General features: G+C 52.3%; 9 protein-coding genes across 9 annotated transcripts; 4 read left to right on the top strand and 5 right to left on the bottom strand.

Annotated features, from left to right (window-relative positions):
* Positions 1-246: 246 nt before the first annotated feature.
* Positions 247-3,008, bottom strand: N7443_002422 (uncharacterized protein; the record flags this gene model as incomplete). Its single annotated transcript, XM_056882478.1, has 4 exons — positions 247-1,013; positions 1,071-2,424; positions 2,579-2,874; positions 2,951-3,008. The coding sequence occupies 4 exons, from the start codon at positions 3,006-3,008 to the stop codon at positions 247-249; spliced, it is 2,475 nt and encodes an 824-aa protein (XP_056744319.1).
* A 1,442-nt stretch (positions 3,009-4,450) lies between these two features.
* On the bottom strand, positions 4,451-4,966 carry N7443_002423 (mitochondrial 54S ribosomal protein uL11m; the record flags this gene model as incomplete). The annotated part of the gene is made up of 1 exon (XM_056882479.1): positions 4,451-4,966. The coding sequence occupies one exon, from the start codon at positions 4,964-4,966 to the stop codon at positions 4,451-4,453; it is 516 nt and encodes a 171-aa protein (XP_056744320.1).
* Positions 4,967-5,325: 359 nt separating this feature from the next.
* On the top strand, positions 5,326-6,722 carry N7443_002424 (survival factor 1 family protein; the record flags this gene model as incomplete). The annotated part of the gene is made up of 5 exons (XM_056882480.1): positions 5,326-5,345; positions 5,400-5,615; positions 5,714-6,138; positions 6,192-6,568; positions 6,624-6,722. 5 exons carry the CDS (start codon positions 5,326-5,328, stop codon positions 6,720-6,722), a joined length of 1,137 nt encoding a protein of 378 aa, XP_056744321.1.
* Positions 6,723-7,997: 1,275 nt separating this feature from the next.
* Positions 7,998-10,450, bottom strand: N7443_002425 (SWI/SNF chromatin-remodeling complex subunit SNF5; the record flags this gene model as incomplete). The annotated part of the gene is made up of 2 exons (XM_056882481.1): positions 7,998-8,429; positions 8,498-10,450. The coding sequence occupies 2 exons, from the start codon at positions 10,448-10,450 to the stop codon at positions 7,998-8,000; spliced, it is 2,385 nt and encodes a 794-aa protein (XP_056744322.1).
* A 1,132-nt stretch (positions 10,451-11,582) lies between these two features.
* Positions 11,583-12,458, bottom strand: N7443_002426 (endonuclease/exonuclease/phosphatase family protein; the record flags this gene model as incomplete). Its single annotated transcript, XM_056882482.1, has 1 exon — positions 11,583-12,458. The coding sequence occupies one exon, from the start codon at positions 12,456-12,458 to the stop codon at positions 11,583-11,585; it is 876 nt and encodes a 291-aa protein (XP_056744323.1).
* Positions 12,459-12,956: 498 nt separating this feature from the next.
* On the top strand, positions 12,957-14,473 carry N7443_002427 (curved DNA-binding protein (42 kDa protein); the record flags this gene model as incomplete). The annotated part of the gene is made up of 5 exons (XM_056882483.1): positions 12,957-12,984; positions 13,124-13,207; positions 13,263-13,367; positions 13,427-14,239; positions 14,292-14,473. 5 exons carry the CDS (start codon positions 12,957-12,959, stop codon positions 14,471-14,473), a joined length of 1,212 nt encoding a protein of 403 aa, XP_056744324.1.
* Positions 14,474-15,419: 946 nt separating this feature from the next.
* Positions 15,420-15,671, top strand: N7443_002428 (uncharacterized protein; the record flags this gene model as incomplete). Its single annotated transcript, XM_056882484.1, has 1 exon — positions 15,420-15,671. The coding sequence occupies one exon, from the start codon at positions 15,420-15,422 to the stop codon at positions 15,669-15,671; it is 252 nt and encodes an 83-aa protein (XP_056744325.1).
* A 3-nt stretch (positions 15,672-15,674) lies between these two features.
* N7443_002429 (putative PHD finger domain protein) lies at positions 15,675-18,703 on the top strand (the record flags this gene model as incomplete). The annotated part of the gene is made up of 2 exons (XM_056882485.1): positions 15,675-17,173; positions 17,233-18,703. 2 exons carry the CDS (start codon positions 15,675-15,677, stop codon positions 18,701-18,703), a joined length of 2,970 nt encoding a protein of 989 aa, XP_056744326.1.
* Positions 18,704-19,614: 911 nt separating this feature from the next.
* N7443_002430 (uncharacterized protein) lies at positions 19,615-21,154 on the bottom strand (the record flags this gene model as incomplete). Its single annotated transcript, XM_056882486.1, has 7 exons — positions 19,615-19,742; positions 19,804-20,077; positions 20,101-20,331; positions 20,385-20,760; positions 20,817-20,887; positions 20,938-21,004; positions 21,069-21,154. The coding sequence occupies 7 exons, from the start codon at positions 21,152-21,154 to the stop codon at positions 19,615-19,617; spliced, it is 1,233 nt and encodes a 410-aa protein (XP_056744327.1).
* Positions 21,155-21,237: the final 83 nt, after the last annotated feature.

Here is a 21,237-nt window from a genome sequence, read left to right on the forward strand (position 1 = left end):
TAACACTGAACAGAAGGGCCTGGGGATTTCTCTTCTCGACTCGAGGCTCTCCATAACGCCGGGGGAAAAAACACTGAAGAATTCACAGGAGAAGACACAAATTATCTAAACCGGTTGACTGGCGCGGGTGGGAAGAAAAAGGGAAAGGAGGGAAGGAGGGAAAGAGATAAAGACGAGGTGCGGGTCCAATGGACCACAGAGGGAATTATGCACACAAGAAATAAAGATTGATACACAAAGGATGAATCATTTGCCCTTGGTACCTTTGCTGGCAACAGGAGGACTGTGCGATGGAGGCTCGAGGACGTGAGTGTGGCCCTCTGCGGGCGTGATCTCGCCGTTGCTCTGCTGTTCACATGCATGGATGTTGCGCACCCATTCGTCGGACATAACCTCGTCGAGGGTCGCGCGCTCCGTCGGGTTGACCTTCAGCATGCGGCCAATGATGTAACGACTTTCCCGCGGCAAGATGCGGAGAAGCCGCCAAGGGCCCTTGATGACTTCCTGTTTTGGAGGCTGGGGAGCTGAGCCCGGTGGGAGAGGTGGTGCCTCTTTACTGGTGGTGCGAGAAGGCTTTTCGTGGTTGCTTGTCTGGGTGTTGGATTTCTTTGCAGCTTCAGTGGGAGATGTTGGAGATTGGGAGTCGAAGTCGGCTTTGCCGTTCTGCTCCGACCCAGTGATAAGGTTGGAGGGTGCTTTGGCATCTTCAGGAAGGTTCGGGGCGGAAGTGGGAGGAAGCTGCTTCTGTTCATGGGTAGCAGATGGAAGATCAGGGCTAGACTTGGGCCGGATATGACCCCGGGGGTTGCTATCCGGGACCGGAGTACCGGGGGTTGGAGTAGCAACGAACAGACGGTACGAGTTGTCCGTGGTGCGCGGCTGCTTCCACGGGAAGCGGCGCAGAGTCATGCAGCAGAAGATGATCGCCAGCGACCAAACATCCGTGGGGCGGGGGTCGTATTTCTTCTCATCGTAAACTTCAGGCGCAAGGTATGGATCGGAGCCCACGATGCCTATTGATATATGGTCAGAAAGGTTTCAAATACGCCTGCAGGCTGCATGGTACATACCTGAAGCAGGGACGATATCGTTCTCAAATGGATAGCGGAACACAACCGCACTTCCAAAGTCGATCAGTTTCATAATGCCGCGATCATTCACCACGACATTGTCCAATTTCAAATCTCGGTGGGCCAAGCCCATGCCGTGGAGATATGCCACACCACTGAGGATCTGCTTAAAGGAACAGGCAATCTCCTCCTTGCTCATCTTGCCGGTCATGACGATCGCAAACAGATCGAAAGGCGCATATTCCATCACCTCATACCAGTGGCTACCTTCTTGGATGATATCCAGGGTCTCGATGATGTTGCCATGGTGCAAGGTGGAACCAATACAGAACTCGGCCGTCACCTTCTTGGAGTACTCCTTCAAACTTTCCCAGCTATGACGATCCCGGAATTGCTTCACTGCGAAGGTAACTCCGTCGCTGTTTCGCTTCAATAGTCGAACCGAGCCGCCTGCTCCAGATCCGAGGACCCGCCCCAGCTTGCCGTATTTGGAGTTCAACCCGTGATCATCAGCGAAAGGTACATTATCGGTCGCCATCTGGTACGGCGTATTCTTGCCGGATCCTCGGCTCGATCGTTTACCCGCAGCAGTCGGTGAGTCTGGTCGCTTGTTCCGGTGGCCCATCTTGAAGAACCGCTTCAGCTCGGACATGGAGCCGTGATGATGGTGACCTCCACTCTTTGCCTCATTGTGCTCCTTCTTGTTGTTTCCAAATATGCTTTTCTTGTCGCCTGATTTGGTGACATCATTAGTACTGGCCGACCGCGGGGTCCCAGGACGAAATGACCGCTTTGAGTCACGACTTCCAAAGATAAATCGTGCGTCTAGTTGCGCCAGATTCTTGGATTGTGGCTGCCGCTTGCTGCGAGCGTACGGGTCGTTGGGCTCGCCGATTGGTGTGATAGTACCCGGTGGCGTGAACGATTCCCTCGGGGTTGCAGGAGGGCTCTCTTCTTGAGAGCTGGTGGCGTCAGTCCCGATAAAGAACTGAGCCCGGTGTCTGGGCACATTGGAGAAATGAGAAGAGGGTTCGGATGCACCGCTTTGCTTTGCGGACAACGGGTCAGTTGATGGGGGGCGCGAAGTCGGGGCACTTCTCTGAGTGCCGTTCTGGTCGCCGGATGTGACCGGAGGTGATGTTTCAGGAGTAATGGCCGATGCTTGAGCATTTTCTCGGCCCACGGCGTTTAGTGAAGCCGCGCTGCCGCTGGGTCGATCTTCGCGGGAGTGGGTGACGGCGGGGGTCAGGGGAGGAGACTGTACGGCGGAGACGGGGGGAGATGCGTGGGGGGAGGTCACATAGGAGCTGTTTCCATCTCGTTGACTACGGTCACTCGATTCTCGAGATCCAACCTATAAAATGGTCAGTTTCAATCAGTATGACCATTTTCTCCACCAACGGGGCGTGCAGGAAACCGGGGAGCCGCTGAGCGACCACCACGAACTCCAGATCCGCTGAGCTTCCCAGCATATTTGAAATAGATATTGAGAAACGGCGTAGACTTACTCGTGATGCGGGAAGAGACATTGGGTCGAAGGAGAAGTTGCGCAGACGAGATTCCTGAAGGTCTGTATTCTGCAGGCTCATGGCCAGGGAACGCAATTCCTCCTCGGAGGTTGGCTTCTTGCGGAGATCGTCTTGGGTGTGCTCCAGGGCGGGCGACTGCAACGAGGAGGGTTCGATCTCCTGGGTGACAGCGGAGAAACGGACCTGACCAGGTTGAGATCTTGACTTGGCATCGGGGTCATCGGCTCCCGACGCGTGGGCGGACATCTTGGCGGGGTTTTGGATTGCCTGGGTAGCTATTGTGTGGAACATGCAGGGTCAGGCAAGGAATTCCCAACTTCAAGGGGAAGTGACAGGCAAGCCAAGACATACCTGAATCCATGGAGACGGCGGTTGGGGTCGAATCGGCCGTTTCAGACGTCATACTCATTCGACACCAACTCAAAGCCGAGTGAGACGCATGCCTTGCACGGTCTGGGCGAAGATTTCGATACAGTCGTACTCCTCGCTCTGGTTTTTGAGGTTTTCAAGAGCAGAACGTTGAAAAGCGTATCGATTACGTTGGTGAGGCAAATCTTTTCCTTTAACTTTTCGGTGCCGAATCCGTGCGATCAAGCCGAACGTCCGCAACGGGCGAAGTGGGAACGTTAGGAATGAAGAAACCAGACCCAAAGAGGAATCCGGGGGAGGGGAGAGGTAGATGTAGAGGTAGAGGTAGGAAAGACACGATCAAGATCGAGATCAAGGCAAAGGAGGGGAGAGTTTGGGGGTCTGGGCCTGAGGGCAAAACCAGTTGCGAGTGGGGGGTACTCCCCGTGCTGGATTTTGGCTTCCTGCTATTTCTGGTCTATTTCCAGCGGTTCTTGCGGTTCTAGGTACTTTTCAGGTTGCGCTTTTATGGACCATTATGCTTATGCCCCCATGACTTGACTGACAGCCATGGACGTGACTCTGTCGGAAGAGCGCGGAGGGGGAGAAGTCGGAGGGGGGATGTTGGGCCTATGATGTCGATATCGATTACCCGCGTATCAGCTCGTGCCGGCTTCCCGGTCCCTCCATGAACTAGTATGTCTTCTACCTGCCTCTCCATCTTCTCTGAGCATCTGGAATTTTGCCCGTTCAGGCCTAGCGGACTGGTTCATGCATGATTCACAAGGTCATGCCTGCATCAATCCCCAAATCGCCCCTCTCCTTCCTCTCACCGGTTACGGATTGACCCTCGCTCTGATCTTCACCCCAAGGCACATAGCACATAGCACATAGCACATACCCATACCCATACTCATACTTGCCAAGGGATCATCCATCGAGTATCATCATGCCTTGGCCTTAACCGAGCCAGCGGGATTCGTGAGGTCTGACACTGCGTTGCATGGGTTTATACATACACTTAGTATATCTCCTTGGCGCTAGACCTTCCTACTCGGGGCTTACGGCTCATGAAGGTGCTTCCCCCGCCATTTACCTGTATACGAGGACCCCCTCTCGGACATTTAGATTGCCCGCATGGCAACCCAGGATGGACGCGACGTGCGACATTCTTTGTTCGCACAGGGGGTCTTCGATCAGCAGGCCCAGGCTCCCTGCCCCATACTCTCCGATCACTACTTCCATAGTCGACGTCGTCATCACCTCATTCAAATGTTGATATCACAGGCATGAAGAAAAAAGGACCCTGGAATTGTTATGCACACATCGCTCTAACAGCATGCATGAGATGATCGGGTATATATTGTACAGTGGAGAAGTAATACCAATTGCCTCCCAGAAACGCCGGCAAAAGTCAATATCGAAACACATCCAAGCGTTCGTCCTCTTCGAGAGGCCCGAATGACCGTAATGATACACAAAGTCACCATCTCTTCAGCTCCATCAAGGGACAACCTGGATGCCAATAGACTTGGCCTGCGAGATGACACTCTTGCACAACCCTGGTAGGCTCAATCCCGATAACCGCGTCTCAGTGTGTTTGATCTGGGCGATTTCGTAGACGTGCTTGAGCGAGATCTTGCCGCAGATCTCGTGGCCGGGGTTCATGGCTCCGCGCAGACGATTCTTCCGGGGCTCCACGTTGGCGGCATTGAGCAGGAGATAGGTGGTGGTCGGGGTGCGGAGATCGAAGGTGAAGGACCGATCGGGGCGAACGGTGACGCGCGCCGGAATGGGAACTCCGGGGTTGATGTGGGCAGTGCGGGCGTTGAATTCCTTCAATCGATTGTTAGATGCGACTCGATCTTCAAAAGGGCTGAAAGCGCTCACCTTGCAGAAGTCCATGCTCTTGACACCCTTACTACCCAGAGCAGGACCGACGGGCGGACTGGGCGAGGCCTGGCCGGCACCGACGATCAGCTTGACGAACTGGTCCTTGGCCAAAATGTTCTTAGCCATGATGAATGTAGATTGTTGATGAAGGACGCAACGGGAAGAAACGAACTGAAGACGGAAGTTTTTCAGGCTCTCGGGATCGGCCGCTGATTGGCCCGAGACCCAAGCGAGCTGTACGAGAGTTACCCAACGTCATCGGATCTTTCAACTTGAATCATTTCGTCGGTCTCAACAATAAAATCATTTATCAAGACTTTCTACGTCTCCGTCTCCTTTTTCTCGTCATTTGAGGCTATTCTGTTTCGTGGATCAGCTCACCCGGCGGGTTCCCATTCGCATCCGAACTTACTCGGGCCCCGCGTCGATCTTCCTCCCTCACCTCCCTTTTCTAGTTTTCTGAATCTCTCCGATTTTACAACACCATGAACTGGCTTAAGTCGACGTACGCTCCATTCCTCCACTGATGTGTGTGCGGTGGTAGCTAACTCTTCCACAGCTTGTCCGCGGCCGTGGGCACGCAAGAACCCATCTATGGCCCTGAAGCCATTCAGTCCGTCGCCCAGCAGGCCGGCGAGACTCCCCACACTGTCATGACCAAGGACGCCTTGAAATGGAAGGCTTACCAGTACACCAATGTCGAGACTGCTACCTTCTACATCATGGCCGACAGTGGCGATTTGGTCATGGTCCAGGTCATCTACAGCAACATGGCGTGAGCATTCCTCAGATCGCACTATATATCCAGGGTTCCAAGGATGGGCGATATTAACGGTATGGACTGTGCTGACATTGCTTTCTTTCAAATGATAGTGGTATCCATACTACCGCGCACTTCAATACGAAGATCTTCAACCTCAAGGGCGATGGCCCTCACGTCTGGAACACCAACCCCCTGTCCAATTTCATGTTCGACGAGGGCATGCACTCCTTCGGCGCCGATAACTTGACCATCACTCTCAACGAGGAGGGTGATGCATACCACATCAAGTCTACCGTCAACCCCGACAGCATCGTGGACCTCAAGTTCACCCGGAAGGCTCCCGGCTTCGTCGTCGGAAAGAACGGTACTTCCTACTTTGGCACTGACCCCAAGAACCCCTGGGGCTCCATGTTCCACGGCTTCTGGCCCCGCTGCGCCGTCGAGGGTTCCATCATCACCAAGGAGAAGACCTACAATCTGGACGGCCGCGGAGTGTTTATCCCCGCTTTGCAGGGCATGAAACCCCACCACGCTGGTAAAGTCACTTTTCCGAATGCATGTAGAATCAAAAAGCTAATAATGTAATAGCTGCCCGCTGGAACTTCATCAACTTCCAGACCCCCACCTTCTCTGCCATCATGATGGAGTTCACCACTCCCCCCTCCTACGGTTCCACCAAGGTTAACGTCGGTGGTCTTCTGAAGGACGGCGAGATCATCTACGCCGGTGCCGATAACACCTGTACCCACATTACCTCGGAGCAGGATGCCGAGAGCCAGTGGCCCGAGCCTACCTCCATCAAGTGGACCTGGACCGGCAAGACCGCCGACGGCCAGGATGTCACCGCTGAGGTCGACGGTCCTCTCGGCAAGCGCCTCGATCGCGTCGACGTTATGGGTGAGGTCCCTGGATTTATCAAGGCCATTGCTGGCAGTGTCGCCGGTGCCAGGCCCTACATTTTCCAGGTATGTTGTTCTTCGCACTTTACGTTCATTTTCAAGTACTGACATGTCTCTATAGTTCTCTCCCCAGGAGAAGCTGAAGCTGAAGCTGAATATTGGTGGGACTGAGACTATTGAGGAGGGCACCATGTTCTCTGAGTCGACCTTCATCTCGTAAGCTAGGTTCTTTTAACGTACATAGGACATTTGTCCCATGCGGGACCTCGTTGGCGTTTTTTTATTGAATCACTCTATATTATGTGCCGAGGGCAGTTGAGATTGACCACCTCTTGTGTACCAGATATTCTACAGATTGTTGACTGGATACTTAATGCTATTGACCATAATTCTGTCTAATCGCTTCTCTAAATATACATGCGCAGGTAGGGCTGCTGCTCATGGCAACGGATAGAAAGAAAAAGGCAATAGAATTTCTTCGGGCTGGATTTATCCTCCATAAAGCAATGACTAGAGCTGCATGCACAAAAGGTCAAAAAGGACTTATGAACCTACAAACACCTAGGCCATAGACAGAGGCTATATCCACACCCCTATTGAATGATTCTTTCATGCCAAGGTCCAAAATCCCACTAGTCTCCCATACTAGTGGAAGACTAGTGGAATTTTCGAATCGCAAAAAAAAAAAAACACCACAAGTTTATGAATTTAGAATTCAGAAGCAAAAAGTGGTCGCGCCCGGGATCGAACCGGGAACCTTCTCGGAGCGCCGAAGCCATCACAGGATGAAGTGTGAGCGAGAAATCATAACCATTAGACCACGCGACCTGATGATATAATCAATCTCTCAGAATTATATTTATAAAGGCGTTTCTACGACGTATTGCATAGTGGGAATGTTACCCGTGGAAGAGACACTCAATCTTAGGAGAGTTATGGTGAGAGTTATGGCTGGGACTCCGGGTGCTCCCCTTGAACATATGGAGATGTTATTTCGGAGGCTTCGTCTGCGTTGACTTTTGTGGCATGGCTAAAAAGTACACGAGGATTTCAACTAGAAACTCCGTCGAGCAACAAACAAGCCCTTACTGTCCGGATTAGATTAGTCACACTCCGTAACAGTTCTACTGAATCGACTTCTGTACAATAGGCAGAAAGTTTCCAAATAGAAGCGGTTAATATTTACTATAAATCCTGCTGTTACAGTTTATTACACTCCAAGCAAAAGCACATGAACACCGTGATGCCGAAGCATCAGCGCCATTAGAACACAAGGATTCACTCATCAATTCGCTCTGCCGCTGCAGACTTGAAAACACCCTATACACCAACACTGAGAAAAGGCTGGAAAAAAATGTGTTCTTAGAACTAGAAATGGAGGGATGGTCAAATGGTGCAAAACAAAAAAGAGAAACACAGGCCATTGGAAAGAGGGCGAGTCAGAGCATCGCACACACCAGACGGCATCAGCATCACTTCATCGGGAGATTTCTGGCTATGGCTGCGATCCCATGGCAGAGGATTGAGCTGAGCCTAGAGCAGGGCTCGCACTCGCTGAGGTCCCCGCGCCAGGTGCCGGGCTAGCGCTGGCACTGTGACCATTGGAGGGAATGGGCACACCACCAGTCTTCACGATGCGCTCCTCAACGCGCTCCTTGTGCTGTCGGTTGCGGAGGTGGACTTCAAAATTGTCAACTGTCATGCCCGGTCCGGGGGTGTAAAGTTTGCCGGGGCAGTCATGACAGCGGATGCGAGGAAGATATTGATATTTGATCTTCTGGCCGGATGATAGGGTGTTGGGATTGGCCACGGGGGCAAGAGTTTCGATATCCACGGCGGAGTAGCGCATCACACCTTCGAATGAATCATTAGGATGGGATTGTTTCAACTTGTTGAGGCCGGCCTGGAGCCAGCTTGGTGGTGGGGGCTGGAATGCGCACACGGGTCAGCCAGGGACCAAAAATCCGAGGATTCTCTTTCTCAATATCTACTCACACCTGGTACCCCAGCCTGGGGCGGGTTCGGTGCGTCCACTGCTCCGGTTTGTTGAAGTCGGGGGTGGTGCGCAGCTTGTCGAGACTGGGCAGACGGCGGTGCCATGACGTTCGCTGCATGAGCGGAGGATGGGTGGCCAACGATGCGCTGTCCATTTCTAAGAGCAACAAGTCTATCTCGAGAAAGTTTAAACCTCACGATCAACTTTTCGGGCTCTTCAACACTTTCTTCCCGGTACGTTTGCCGCCGAGAAGACATTCGAGGCTCATGAAGGATCGGCTCTGGGGTGGCTGATTGACCCAGACTAGCACGCAGAGCTGCATGAGCAGCCGTTGCAGCGCCTCGCATGCCTCTTGTACGGGCAGTTCCCTGGGCGAGATGTGGGCCAATGGCTGGGGAACCAACAGAAGAATCGTCACTATCAAATTCGTCTGATTCGTCATCACCGCGTGTTGTCACTCCACGACGCCGGCCGGAGCCGGAACGTTTGATCACGTTGCTCTCCTCAATAGTAGCAGCAGAGTTTGGAATGACAGACGATAGGGCCAAGGTCCGGATCGTACGTTGGCGATCCTTGAGATCGGGGAGAGCGGGGCCACCCCGACGGTTGATCGATCGCTTCTGGCGACGTAGATCTCGAGAGATTGAGATCTCAGTTCGCTCGAGGTCTGTTTCGTTCAATTCGTAAAGGTATGGCGTGTGCTCCTTGGCCGACTGGTAAGGTCGGAAGGCAGATGAAACGGGGGTAGGAAGGAAAGAGGTGCTGAGGTCGGGATCTTCGATGGGGCGACCATCGAAGGGGTGTGCGACAATGTAAAGAGATTTGGTGAACATTTGAGACTGTTCACGGATAGAATGAGCGATGGCAGTGGTAAATTCACCTGAGAGGGAAAGGTCGTCCGTCATGCGCAGAGCGAACTCCTCAGGTGAGTTCTGGGGATCATTGATGTCCCATTCAAACTGATCGATGAGGGTGTGCTGTCCGATCGTGATGTTCAACTTGACCAGGATGCGCATCTCCTCGTTTCTATAAGCAGTAAATGGCAGATGCGAGTCCAGGGCCTCCTCGTGCATATAGATCTGAGGGTAATAATCCACAATCTGGTCCTGAATGCTCTTGGAAATCTCACGAATGAGATGGCCAGATGTCTCCAACGGGAGACCCAGATCCTCAACAAGCTTCTCGGCGAATAGGTCCGGAGACACAACCCGGTCATGGAGATTCCAGGTGAAAGTATCGCGGATCTTGATCTTCTCGTAGTCAATGTCGAGCCGAATAGGAACAAGATCTTCGATCTGCTCACTCTGCACCTTCAGATCTCGGCGGGAAACTCGCAGCTCTCGTGTCTTTCGGTTTCCAGGCCGACGTCGGTTGGATGGGTACAACAGCTGAGGCATTTGACTTCCCCTATCCGTCCGTGGGTTTCCGAATCCCTCATATCCCATTCCGTGCAGAACCGCCGGGTTGGTTTGGTACTCGCGCCGTAATCGCAAGTAAAAGTCGCGTTCTGACTGCTTCTGTTGCTGAATTTCCTGGCTTGAATTTTGCCAAGCAGCCGCAGCTGCGTAATCGAATTCGCGGTTTACGTATTGCTCCAGCAAAATTTTATCGACAGGTGTCTCGCGCGTACGGACAGCCATGGTTCCAGACACGTCGGAGGCCTGAATGACTGACCCGTTGCGGGATCGCTTTTTGCTTTGCGCAGAGCCATTCGTGCCGTTGGAACGGGGCGTGCCATTGGTCTCATTGGATTCCGACATCCCGGAGGCTGCCATCTTGGCTTTTGCGTTCTGCTTTCCTTCCGAAATGGTATCGGCCGTTGGGGCGGTGTCAAAGGAGTCTAAACCTCCCGCGGTATTGGACGCGCTCGAGCCGTTCTGTTCGTCTGACTGGGAATCTACTGAAGACTGCTCCGATGGTAGGAATTCATGCACCGATTCAGGAGATGGCATGGTCGAATGAATATGTGATTCGGTGTAGTTGACTTAATCGTCGATAGGTAGTGGTTCTCAACGCGATCGAGGTAGATATAAGGCGTTTAAAAGAGCATTGTTGAATGTAATCTGGGGCAAAATTTCACCAATGTCAGTATGAGATTCATAGCATTCATACAATGAACCTCGATCACGTCGCGACCGCGCAGCATAAGGCGTTAGGTGCGAACTAGTCATTGCACGTGTCGCGACGGCGCATGTACCACATCAAGAGCAGCTGCGCGAAGGATTCAAGCTGAAGGAGGGTGTAATTGCAGAGCAGCGACTATAGTGCAATTATGGGGAAGTGATAACATACCGAGGTCGAAGGGGGAAGGAGGTGGATCGCGCTGTGGGCTAGGCAGACCGGTAACAGATCCCGGCGAGTCTTGGGGAGGTCAGTTTGCCACCTGCGTAAAGATCGCAGGGAATGAGAGACAATGTTGGGGTGATCCCGGGAGTTAAGCTTGCGCAAAGGTGAGGCTGGTGGCGGTTCCTCAGGGCGCGCGGGAGTGTGAGAAGTTCAAAGGAGATTGGGAGGATTACGAGATGTCCGCTCCCGGGCAAAGCAAGGATAGCCTCGGCGCCCTTTCCATGCCCACGACTTCTTAGTACTACAAATTGAGGGAGGAGGCCAGTTGGTGATTAACCGTGAAGTTATCATCGCTACTTTCTTACTTTCTCTCAACGAGGACACAGCGCCAGGGCCGGTTCGACGGCATGCTAGAAGTCATGTGATCTATATATTTGTGCCTTGTTATTGGGGCACAAAGGCAGAATCAGGCAGCACTCGGTGCCGTTCAACGCCTTGGAAGTTGCACCCAACAACACCCAGTCCGGCGATTGAGGTTATCGCGTTCGATTTATGTAGAAGCTAATTTTGTGGAACTACTAGTAACCGAATAGCCCAATAGCCTCGTGGTAGTGTATTGACACCTTAGCACTCTCCAAAAACGAACCTTTAAGGACTCTAGGAGTCCACGAAAGAGATACAGATCCAAGAGAGACAATAGCCGTTAATATTAACCACAGGGGCAGATATATTCATGCTTGTCGAGTTCTAGGCACGCAATGCGATTGGAAACGAACTCTAGAATACTGGGATTCCATGCTAGCCGATGAGAGTGAGGTCTGCAACAACAGCGCGATGGTCCGAGTTGAACACTCCATCCTCGAACCGGCTTGGCATGACAGAGTACCCATCCACTCGCCATTTCTGGTTGCCCTCGGGCCCCAGTAGAACGTAGTCAATGCGCGCTGGATTGTCTCCGTAACCAAACCCAGTCACAGTAGTGATGTTGCCATATCGTCGTAAGGTATCGACCATCTTGAATGTATCACGCAAATCTCCAGACCCAGTGAGATCAGCATATGCCTCCTGGTTCTCCTGGCTGTTGAGATCACCAGCCAAAAAAGTGCCCGAAATAAAGCCTCCATATTGTCCCCGCTGGTAGCCCTGGATCTTGGAGCGAATGATACGCGCAGCTTCAAGCCGGGAGCGAGCTCCCTGATCATCCAAATGAGTGTTCAAGGCGAGAACGGTGTCGCCACTGGTTCGGTGAGTAAATACACCGATGGTGACAATGCGAATGGAGGCCGCGTCCCAGCTCTTCGATGGCTTGGAAGGTGTCTCGGACAGCCAGACAGTCTCCCAACGTAGCAATTCCCAGACCGCAGGGCGATAGAATATTGGGGAATATTCTCCAGCTTGATGGCCATCGTCTCGACCGACTCCGATATATGCCCATTGCTGATTTTTGGAGCCTCGGGAGGGATTCAACCCCGCTCGGATATCCTCGAGCTGGTTGTGAAGAACCTCTTGCAGACAAATGAAGGACTCTCTACAGTGGCGAGTATGATATTCGAGCTCATTCAGCATTAATTGCCTGCGTTCAGCCCACGGCCGTTCTCCTTTGAAGGGAGATGAAGTTGCATATCGAATGTTATGAGTAAGTACACGAATGGGGAGCTCTGGGGTTGATCTCATTTTGAGCCACGAATGAAGATAAAGTAGGTCTAGAACGGAAAATACACTATTGGAGAAAGTATCTCAAGGCGATATTAAAGGGGGAATCTCAGCCAGAGGAGAAACTGCGGGAGGGGAAGCAGATGGGGAAGCCCCGATCCTTGCAGGCTCACGGGACTTTCAGCGGCACGAGTATCACAAATCGAAGGATTGAACGAGGATCATATGCGGGGTCCTGAAAACTTTAGTCACAGTTATGTTTCTGGGGCTTTCCCAGGTCTGTACTGTAACGAACGAGAATGAGGTCGAATGACGTCTTTCCCGCTCGTAACCCTAGCCGTGCTCCGCCTGAAATGTCAGGCCACGGCGGGAACCTTCCCCCCCACCACCGCTAAACGCTCTCTCGTTCGCTGCACACGACCTGCCCTCGATCCATTCTTCTTTTCCCTAAGGATCTACTCTTGAAAACCACCCATATTACCTTTTTCTCGCAGAATCGCGAGGTCAATTCATATCACAATGGCGGAGACCCAAGTGCCCGAGGTTGGTATGTAGACATACTGTGCTCCCGCGAAAGCTCTGACGTTTGTGGGCGTTGTCGGTCAATGGCATGAGCTTTCTCGGGAGGCCCTCGCAGACGAACCACCCAAACTGATTTTGAAACTAACTGCCTTGGTTCTGTTTAGACTACACCCTCAACAACCCCGACACCTTGACCAAGTACAAGACCGCTGCCCAAATTTCGCACAAAGTGCTCGAGGCCGTCTCTGGTGTGTTGCGCTCCCCTTTGTTCTCGACGCTACGCATTCTAATGTCATTCTATAGCTCTGTGCGTTGAGGGCGAGAAGATCGTCGAGATTTGCCAGAAGGGTGACAAGCTCCTCGAGGAGGAAATTGCCAAGGTCTACAAAGGCAAGAAGATTGCCAAGGGTAGGTCTACTTCCATCCACAAAGATCATACAGTGCAAAACTAACTTTGCGACTAAAAGGTATCTCCAACCCCACTACCGTCTCGCCTAGCTCCTATGTCACTCCCTACACCCCTCTGGTGTCCGATGTCGCCGAGGCCGAGATTACCCTGAAGGCCGGTGAGGTCGCCAAGATCCAGCTCGGTGCTCAGATCGATGGTTTCGGAACAATCGTCTGTGATATGGTTGTCGTTCCCAAGAAGGACGCCGCCAAGGAGGCCGTCACCGGCCGTGAGGCCGACCTGATCCTTGCTACCCACTACGCCAACGAGGTCATGTTGCGTCTCATGATTCCCCAGGGTCTGTTGGCTCAGGGTACCGATGAGGAGAAGAAGAAGGCCGCTGCCCAGAAGGCTCCTACTCAGGCTCAGCTCTCCTCCTACCTGGAGAAGATCGCCAAGGCCTACGACTGCACCGTCATCGAGAACACCACCAGCTGGGTGTTTGACCGCAACGAGATTGAGGGCACCAAGAAGATCATCGTGAACCCCGGTGACGGTACCCGTGGTGAGGGTGTCCCTGAGGTTGGTGAGGTTTGGGGTGTTGAGGTTGGTCTCAGCTTGGGCAACGGTAAGACCAAGTCTCTTGACCACCGTACTACCCTGCACCGCCGCACCACTACCACCTACCACCTTAAGCGTCCCAGCTCTCGCCAGACTCTCTCCGAGGTTGTCAAGAAGTTCGGTACTTTCCCCTTCAGCTTGCGTCAGCTTGAGGATGAGAAGGCCGCCAAGGTTGGTGTTGTCGAGTGTGTTCGCAACGGTGTCCTGCGCGCCTACGAGCCCAGCGGTGCTGCCGATAACACCCCAGTTTCTCGCCTGCTGACCACTGTTGGTAAGTTCAAACTTCATTAAGCGGCCAGACGCATTGCTAATTCCATTGATAGCTATTACCAAGAACGGTATCACTAAGCTTGCTGCCCCTGCCGAGCTCGATCTCACCCAGTACAAGTCCGATAAGAAGATCGAGGATGAGGAGATCCTCAAGATCCTTGAGCAGCCCCTTGCCCGCTCGACCGGTAACAAGAAGAGCAAGAACAACAAGAAGAAGGTCGCCGCCAAGGAGTAAATGCATTGACACTAGCGTTGTCTTTCCTGTGCAATATATACCGATCTTGGAACTCTCTCTCGATTTTCAAATCAACAAAAAAAGATATCCAATGATGAAGTTCCCCATCGGGCCTACGCCTTTACCAGCAATGAAAAGGATAATAGGTGTTGAATGAGTGGTACGTATGAGCAGAGGCGGCAATGACACTCAGTGAAGATTCGGGTATACATTGGCCGAGTCAAATTGAAGTGTAAGCCAGGGCATATGGGCTTTCTGGTATGCGTTTCATGTATTTAGCAGCACAACAGAAGTTATGAGCCAAATGGAGACGTTGTCAGCCCAAATTTAGATTATCACCATGGAACTATAGAGAGGGATCCAGAGTAAAGCGTATATCACCTGCATCCCAGTGCTTGACTTTCGAATAAGCACTCAGCAAGTCATGTATTCTCTCAAAGCTGAGTATATACAAAGAATCGATCTAAGATGATACACTTGAATACTAAGCTCAATGGCTTTTGATCAGGATGGTAAGCCGTTGACCTCTAGCGGCCTGCTTAGTTTACGATTACTTCTGCGGTTCTATCAACTCATTTAACTCTTCTGCCCACCACACAACCGACACACTTACAACATTTGTATGCAATACCGGGTCGCCTTACCTGGTAATACTCCTCGTGCTCAGCCAAGATATGCCAAAAAAAAAAAAAAACCTTGTCTTCCTAGTCTAGGATTGTTTTCAGCTCTCCGGGTATCCCAGACTTTAGAACAGAGAGAGAATCATCTGAAGACACTGCTGCTCGGCTCTCCTTGAATTAAGTACTTTGATGAGTTCTACGAATGCTCAGAATCATTTGCAACCCATACAGGGGCAATCATGAAAGATCGTGGACCATAAGTTTGTATAGATCACGTTAGGGTAGAGATCCGCGTGGCGCTAACCCTACACTCCAGGGCGGTCAGCATGTCTTGTCTCCGATCCCAGCAGCGCTGGGCCATTTTCCAACCCGCAGAAGAACCCGCGAAGCCTCGAACGCTTCACGAGAATAAGCCGCGTCAAGCACGCGTTTCGTCTGACCTGTGCAATGTGCGCACGACCAATAATCTACCGCCGCTGAACGACATCCGTGAATGGGAAGAACCTATCGCGGAACGCGCGCGCCCCTCTTGGGCAGATGCCGATTCCATTCGCTCGAAAGAGAACAAATACCTCTAGACCATGAAGCCGATCGGACATTATCCGTCGCCTGCGGAGTACAAGAGCGTTGGTCTGACGCCACCTCCAAAACATGTTCTTAAACGCGCCAAGTTGGCGACGCGCGATGTGGGCGACGATCCCATCACGGGGATGCCTATCACACCGGTGGCAGAGGAGGCAGCGATGGGAGCTCAGGAAAATGACCAAATGATGACTGGTATTGGGAAAATAGGTGCCTTGAATGGCTCTATTGAGTGCATTGTTGGGGAGACAATCGGGGTTCCTATTGAAGACACAATACTTAGTGAGGACATCGACGAGGACGCTCTCACCACCAATCTTGCGACCCCGGTTTCTGAAGCTCTTGAACCTTCCACTCTCCATCCTTCTTTTTCTCCTGCAGAAACTCCACTTGACACCCCTGTGGATGAACTCTTGACCGACCCTGTCCTTACTCATCTTAACGCAGCTGGCGTCGACACCCCCTTGCACCAGCCTCAGTCTCCTCCTGCCACAGCAGTCGCAGACGGCATGGCTCCCAAAAAAGGGACTACGATCAACCGCGACTTTTTCGCCGTTTTGAAATCTCTCCCCGACCCAGCGTCCAACAGATATGACGTCCAACAGCTCAAGCGAGTTGTAGAGCTTGCCATCTCTCACTCTGCCAAGCGTGGCGAAGACGAAGTTGCTTTGAGTCTTGTTTACTACTGGTCCGGTATCTCCAGTGACGACTTTAAGTTGTCGCTGATTCACAACATCGGCCGGGACGACGCTGATCACTCTCTCCAACTCGCACTGAAGACCATGTTGCGTCACTCCATCGATGATGCGAGCAGGTGGTATGAATCACACTCTGCAGATTACGCCCAGGCTTTGACCCGTGAGAACAGCGAGTCAGAGCTTTCATCTGCTCAGTCCTTCGGAGCTGAGCCCCTTGGCCGGACACCTTTCAAGACCGCGGACATTTACCGTGACACCAGTGGACCAAAGCTCGAAGAGGCCTTTGTCAGTGGAAAGACCAACACTGCTCCTCTCAAGCGGCCCAGAAAGCCGTGCCCCATCAATGAAACCTCTTTCAAGCGTCGTCGCGAGTGGGAAGCAGATCCTGCTCTTGGCGAGAATCTTCAGAAGAAGCGCGCTCGATTTTCCCAGGCTATACCGGCTGAAGCTGATGAGGCCGCTCCTGAAAGCAGCTCTCTTCGTCCCAAGCGGGGCGAAGAGAATAATATCATGCAGCCTTACACTAAGGGTGAAAGAGCGCGGCAACGACGCACTTCTCTTGCCTCTAAAAGCAGTGCTACTGATGCAGGCGAAGATTCCTCCTCGACACCTGCTGTACAACAAGCCATCAATGAGAGGCAGAAGCGCCACCAACTGGCCAAAAGGCGCCAGAGAGCCAAAGAGGAAATTGGAATAGACCCCAATCAAGCCGTTGATTCCGATTTTTCGAACTCAGTTTACTCAGTTTGCGTGAATGACTGGACTGCTGATTATCCTCCTCGGCTGATGCCTGATCAAGTGTAAGTGATATGTTGATTTTGCCTGCTACTGGTGTTTCGATGCTAACGGCATCCTACAGTGAGCCTCCTGAGAATAGCGACAACTGCTACAAATGTGATCGAGGTGGCAATTTGCTTTGCTGTGACACTTGTTCGAACGCATTCCATTTCCGATGTGTCAGACCCGCCATGGACCCCAAGAACCCGCCCAAGGGTGAGTGGCACTGCGTGAGCTGCGTGGTCCGCAACTGCGCCACGGAAATGATTCGGCGGGCCCACGACGAAACGAAGACTGAGTTCCGCCCGCCTACCGACATCAAGGATTACTTTGCCGGAGTCGGTGAGAGGGTCCAGTACGACTCGGGCCACTTGGGAGAACAACGATACTACGAAACTGTCCCCCACCTGCCGCGGCTGACTAAGGCACCAAAGCAGGCGGGTGTGCCGGCGTACAACGATCCCAACCTGCTGCGGCTGATGGAAAACGGCCAAGTTATCCTCTGCACTCGTTGTGGTCTGTCTAGCGAGAATGTGCGTCCTATCATTAAATGTGATTACTGCCCAAGCCGTTTCCATCTAGACTGCTTGGACCCGCCCCGTGCGAACCCCCCTGACCCTTCCAAGGGTTGGATGTGCCCTAATCACGTTCGATCGGACGAAATGATCGTTTCCAAGATGGTTGATGGTCGTCTGCAAGAGCGTCGTGTACGCCGCCCCAAGAACTGCGTTGCCGTTGATGTCGACATTCTTACTACTGATGATCCACGGGAGACCACTTTCGACGAGGACTGGCGCGAGAAGCGAGCTCGTCTTCCTGCTGGCGACATTGTCCTTGACTTTGTTGGCGTTGTGCGTGACAAAAAGCAGCAGCGCGAGCGCGAGTATTTCGATAATGTGGCTAAAACTGCAATGGCCGTCGCCAGGCAGCTGACCAGGGAGCATCTGTCCTCTGCGGGTGCCTCAAGCGACGAGGGCGAATTGCCTGCTGAGCTCCAGCATCAGATCAAAACTGCCATCGAAAGCATGCGTACTGGTACTGTCCCCGAGGATCAGTTCGATGCTGCCGCCTCCCTTCTCGGCCTCCATTATGGGGGTCCCATTTCTATTCCCTCGGCCGGCGAGTTCGCCACTCATTCGTCTGAGGATACATGCACCGCCACCAAGCCTGATGAGCCTACCGATCATGAGGAATCTCAGGTTACTATTCAAACTGTTACTTCTGATCTTCCGGTCGGTGATGAGATCGCCGCTTCTACTACTTCCGATGCCGAGACTGGATCTCGCCCGGATGAGACCCCTGCCTTGGCTCCTCGCCATAAATCTCTTTCTCGAACCTCACGCAAATCGGTCACCCCAAAGGCCACTCTCCGGACATCTCGAGCTTCCACATCCGGCCTTTCCGATGGGGAACTTCTTCCCCGGGCCCGGTCGTCTACGCTGAAGCAGACGGCCCTCAACTTCAAGAAAAAGCGATCTCGCGTTGATACCGAGGAACCTATTAAAGATGACCAAGAGCCGGCGCAGAAGCGCCAGCACACAAACTCCGATTAAGTCACCTATGAAACGAGTCTGTCTAGCTCCATGAGGTCATGCGTTGCCTTGTCCCGGAAAAGTCGAACGCGGTCAAAGTGATGCGAACCCCCGCACACACCAATATGCACCATAATTCCTCAACCTTTTCATCATTTTCAGCATACCATTTGCATCAGCACCGTACAAAGAATTGCAATTCGCAATGGACAGTGGCGTTTTATTATTTTTTTTTCCAGGAGAGAGGGATGATTCTTGAGCCTGGTTTTCAGGCTTTCCGTTCTGCGACTGCAAACCATCGTCGATTCCCAACTTTTTTCTTTTTCAGATTCTTCGAGTTGTCTGACTAGGAATGCTTTTGTTTTTTTTTTTTTGTTTTTTTCTGCTATGGCCCGGGTTGGTTTTCTTGTTCTGCATTTTCCTGGTTCTGGACTTTGCGAAATTGACACGAGCATGGGACGGCGCATTCGAGACTCGAAGAATCTTGTTTTGTACGATTATTTAGCATAGGCCGTCAATGGATTCTTTCCATTTTGTGATTTGAATCTACCGTACAACCTAGCCGAGATATTGAATGCCTATAGAATGAGCGGTCCTTGTCATCTGTCCAGTCGTATTCAAAGAGACGTTGAACAAGGTGTCCTGACAAGGGTCACCAAAAGACGCAGGGAAGATGTTCCGAAAGGCCAACAGAATGTAAAATTTGGGCTTATTTGCGCCATCTTCTCGGCCAGGCCGTAGATTACTTTCGAAAAAGAAAAAAAAAAAAAAAAAAAAGGGAATGATAAGACCGTAAGAATAAAATCCATTTCGTACTCTACATGAAGACCCGAAACCAGAACCAAATGGCTGGGACAAATCAAAGTAATTAACGACACGCAAGAACAGAAGTATCACGCTCTGGTATGACCGGTCACCCGCGGATATAAAGTTTAGAGAAACTTCTTGGGCATGTTGGCGCGGCGCTTCTTGTAGACGATATAGGAGACGGCAAGGAGGACCTGGAAGGCGATAACCAGGAAGATGAAGAAGCCCATGCGAGGAGTTGAGGCGGTGATGGCTGTGTATAATGTCAGTCAATTGGGACACTTTTATACTATGGGAGATAAATTTAGGCGTACCGCTCAGCAAATGGCCCTGCAGACTCTCAGTCAAGCTGAGATGCGACGACCGCAGGGTATCGTGGAGCTGGCTGAAGCTGCCGCTGTAATCCCGTCCTTGGATGTCACGCTGGACGCTCTGAAGCAGGGTCTCGATGCGCTGAAGGCGAGCGTCAAGGGCAGCAAGGTCGCTCTTTGTGGCCAGGTTCTGCTGCATCTCCGCATGGCGAGACTCGCTCTTGGCGGCCTGGCTTCTCATGTCCTGGAGGATGGTGTTGGTGGCCTTGTTGGCAAGCTGGAGGCGGCCCCCAAATCAACGAACTGAGCGGCAATGCCGGCATCGAGAGAACTTTTGCCAGAAGAGGAAACGGGAGGAAGGTTGGCTGGGGGTGCTTGGTTCTGAATAGGCTGCTGGGGAGCGTTGTTCTGATACACGGGAGCACTCTGGCCAGAGGCGGATTCCAAGATGAACTTGAAGATCTCGAAGGAGTCGGGATTCTCGGGGGTTGCAGCAGTAATACCGAATGTGTTGCCAGCAGGCAGAGCGACCTGATTAGGGTAAGTGGGCTGTTCATGGCGCGACTGGGAAAATTACAACGTACCTTGGCGGTTGAGAAGCAGACCTTGTCGTCCACAGTGACCTCGAGGATCGAGCTGGTGTACTTCAGCTTCAGCACGGAGGGCCGGCCCAGGTTGCGGTAGGCATAGTCACAGTGTCCGAAAGCGAGGCTGTCGACACTACGGTGGCTCTTGTAGTCAGTTGTTCCGTCGTTCAAAAAGCCGCGAATGCTTCCACCGCGTCCACCATGCGTATCAATAACTAGAGCAAGGCCGTCGAACTGGCCGACGGTGTAGATGCTCGAGGTTCCAACTCGAGCTTGGCCATCCTTGGTATACCATAACTGGAGAATGCCACCAGCTCTCTCGGGACCACTAGCACGGAATTGGAACTCTGCGGACCATTCCTGTTGAGAAGCACTGTATATCCTTCAGTATTCGTTCCTTGTTCAGCTTGAATTCAAAGGGCAACGTACGGGTTCTGTACCCAGGCGGATCCTCGTGTGTTTCCGGGGTAAGGGGGCGTTAAGATGAGCTTGTCGGAGAGCTAGCTTGCGTGTTAAAATTTGGCACGGGGAAAGATAATCGTTAACTCACAAGAGAAGGCGCATGGCCCTCTCCGCCAATGTTCCATCCTGGGAGATCGTGGCGGGTTGGAGATATCCTAGTGTAGGTGTTAGTTAGATCCGGCACGGGAAAGAGGGTATGCGACAGGGCTCGTTGCCTACCTTTCACCATGCCCAAAACTCTGGCTCTCAATTACCTGGGCAACCGCACCAACGGCAAGCAGGGCTAGGGAAGAGAAGGCTCTCATTGTGACAGGTAGAATAAAAGCTCCGCAGATAATATAGCTGGCAATAGAAAGGCCTCAAAGAACCCCTTTGCGATATAGACACT

The sequence above is a fragment of the Penicillium atrosanguineum genome (genome assembly GCF_028827265.1).
Source record: "Penicillium atrosanguineum strain IBT 20685 chromosome Unknown utg000002l_segment0_segment0, whole genome shotgun sequence".
Classification (NCBI taxonomy): Eukaryota; Fungi; Ascomycota; class Eurotiomycetes; order Eurotiales; family Aspergillaceae; genus Penicillium; species Penicillium atrosanguineum.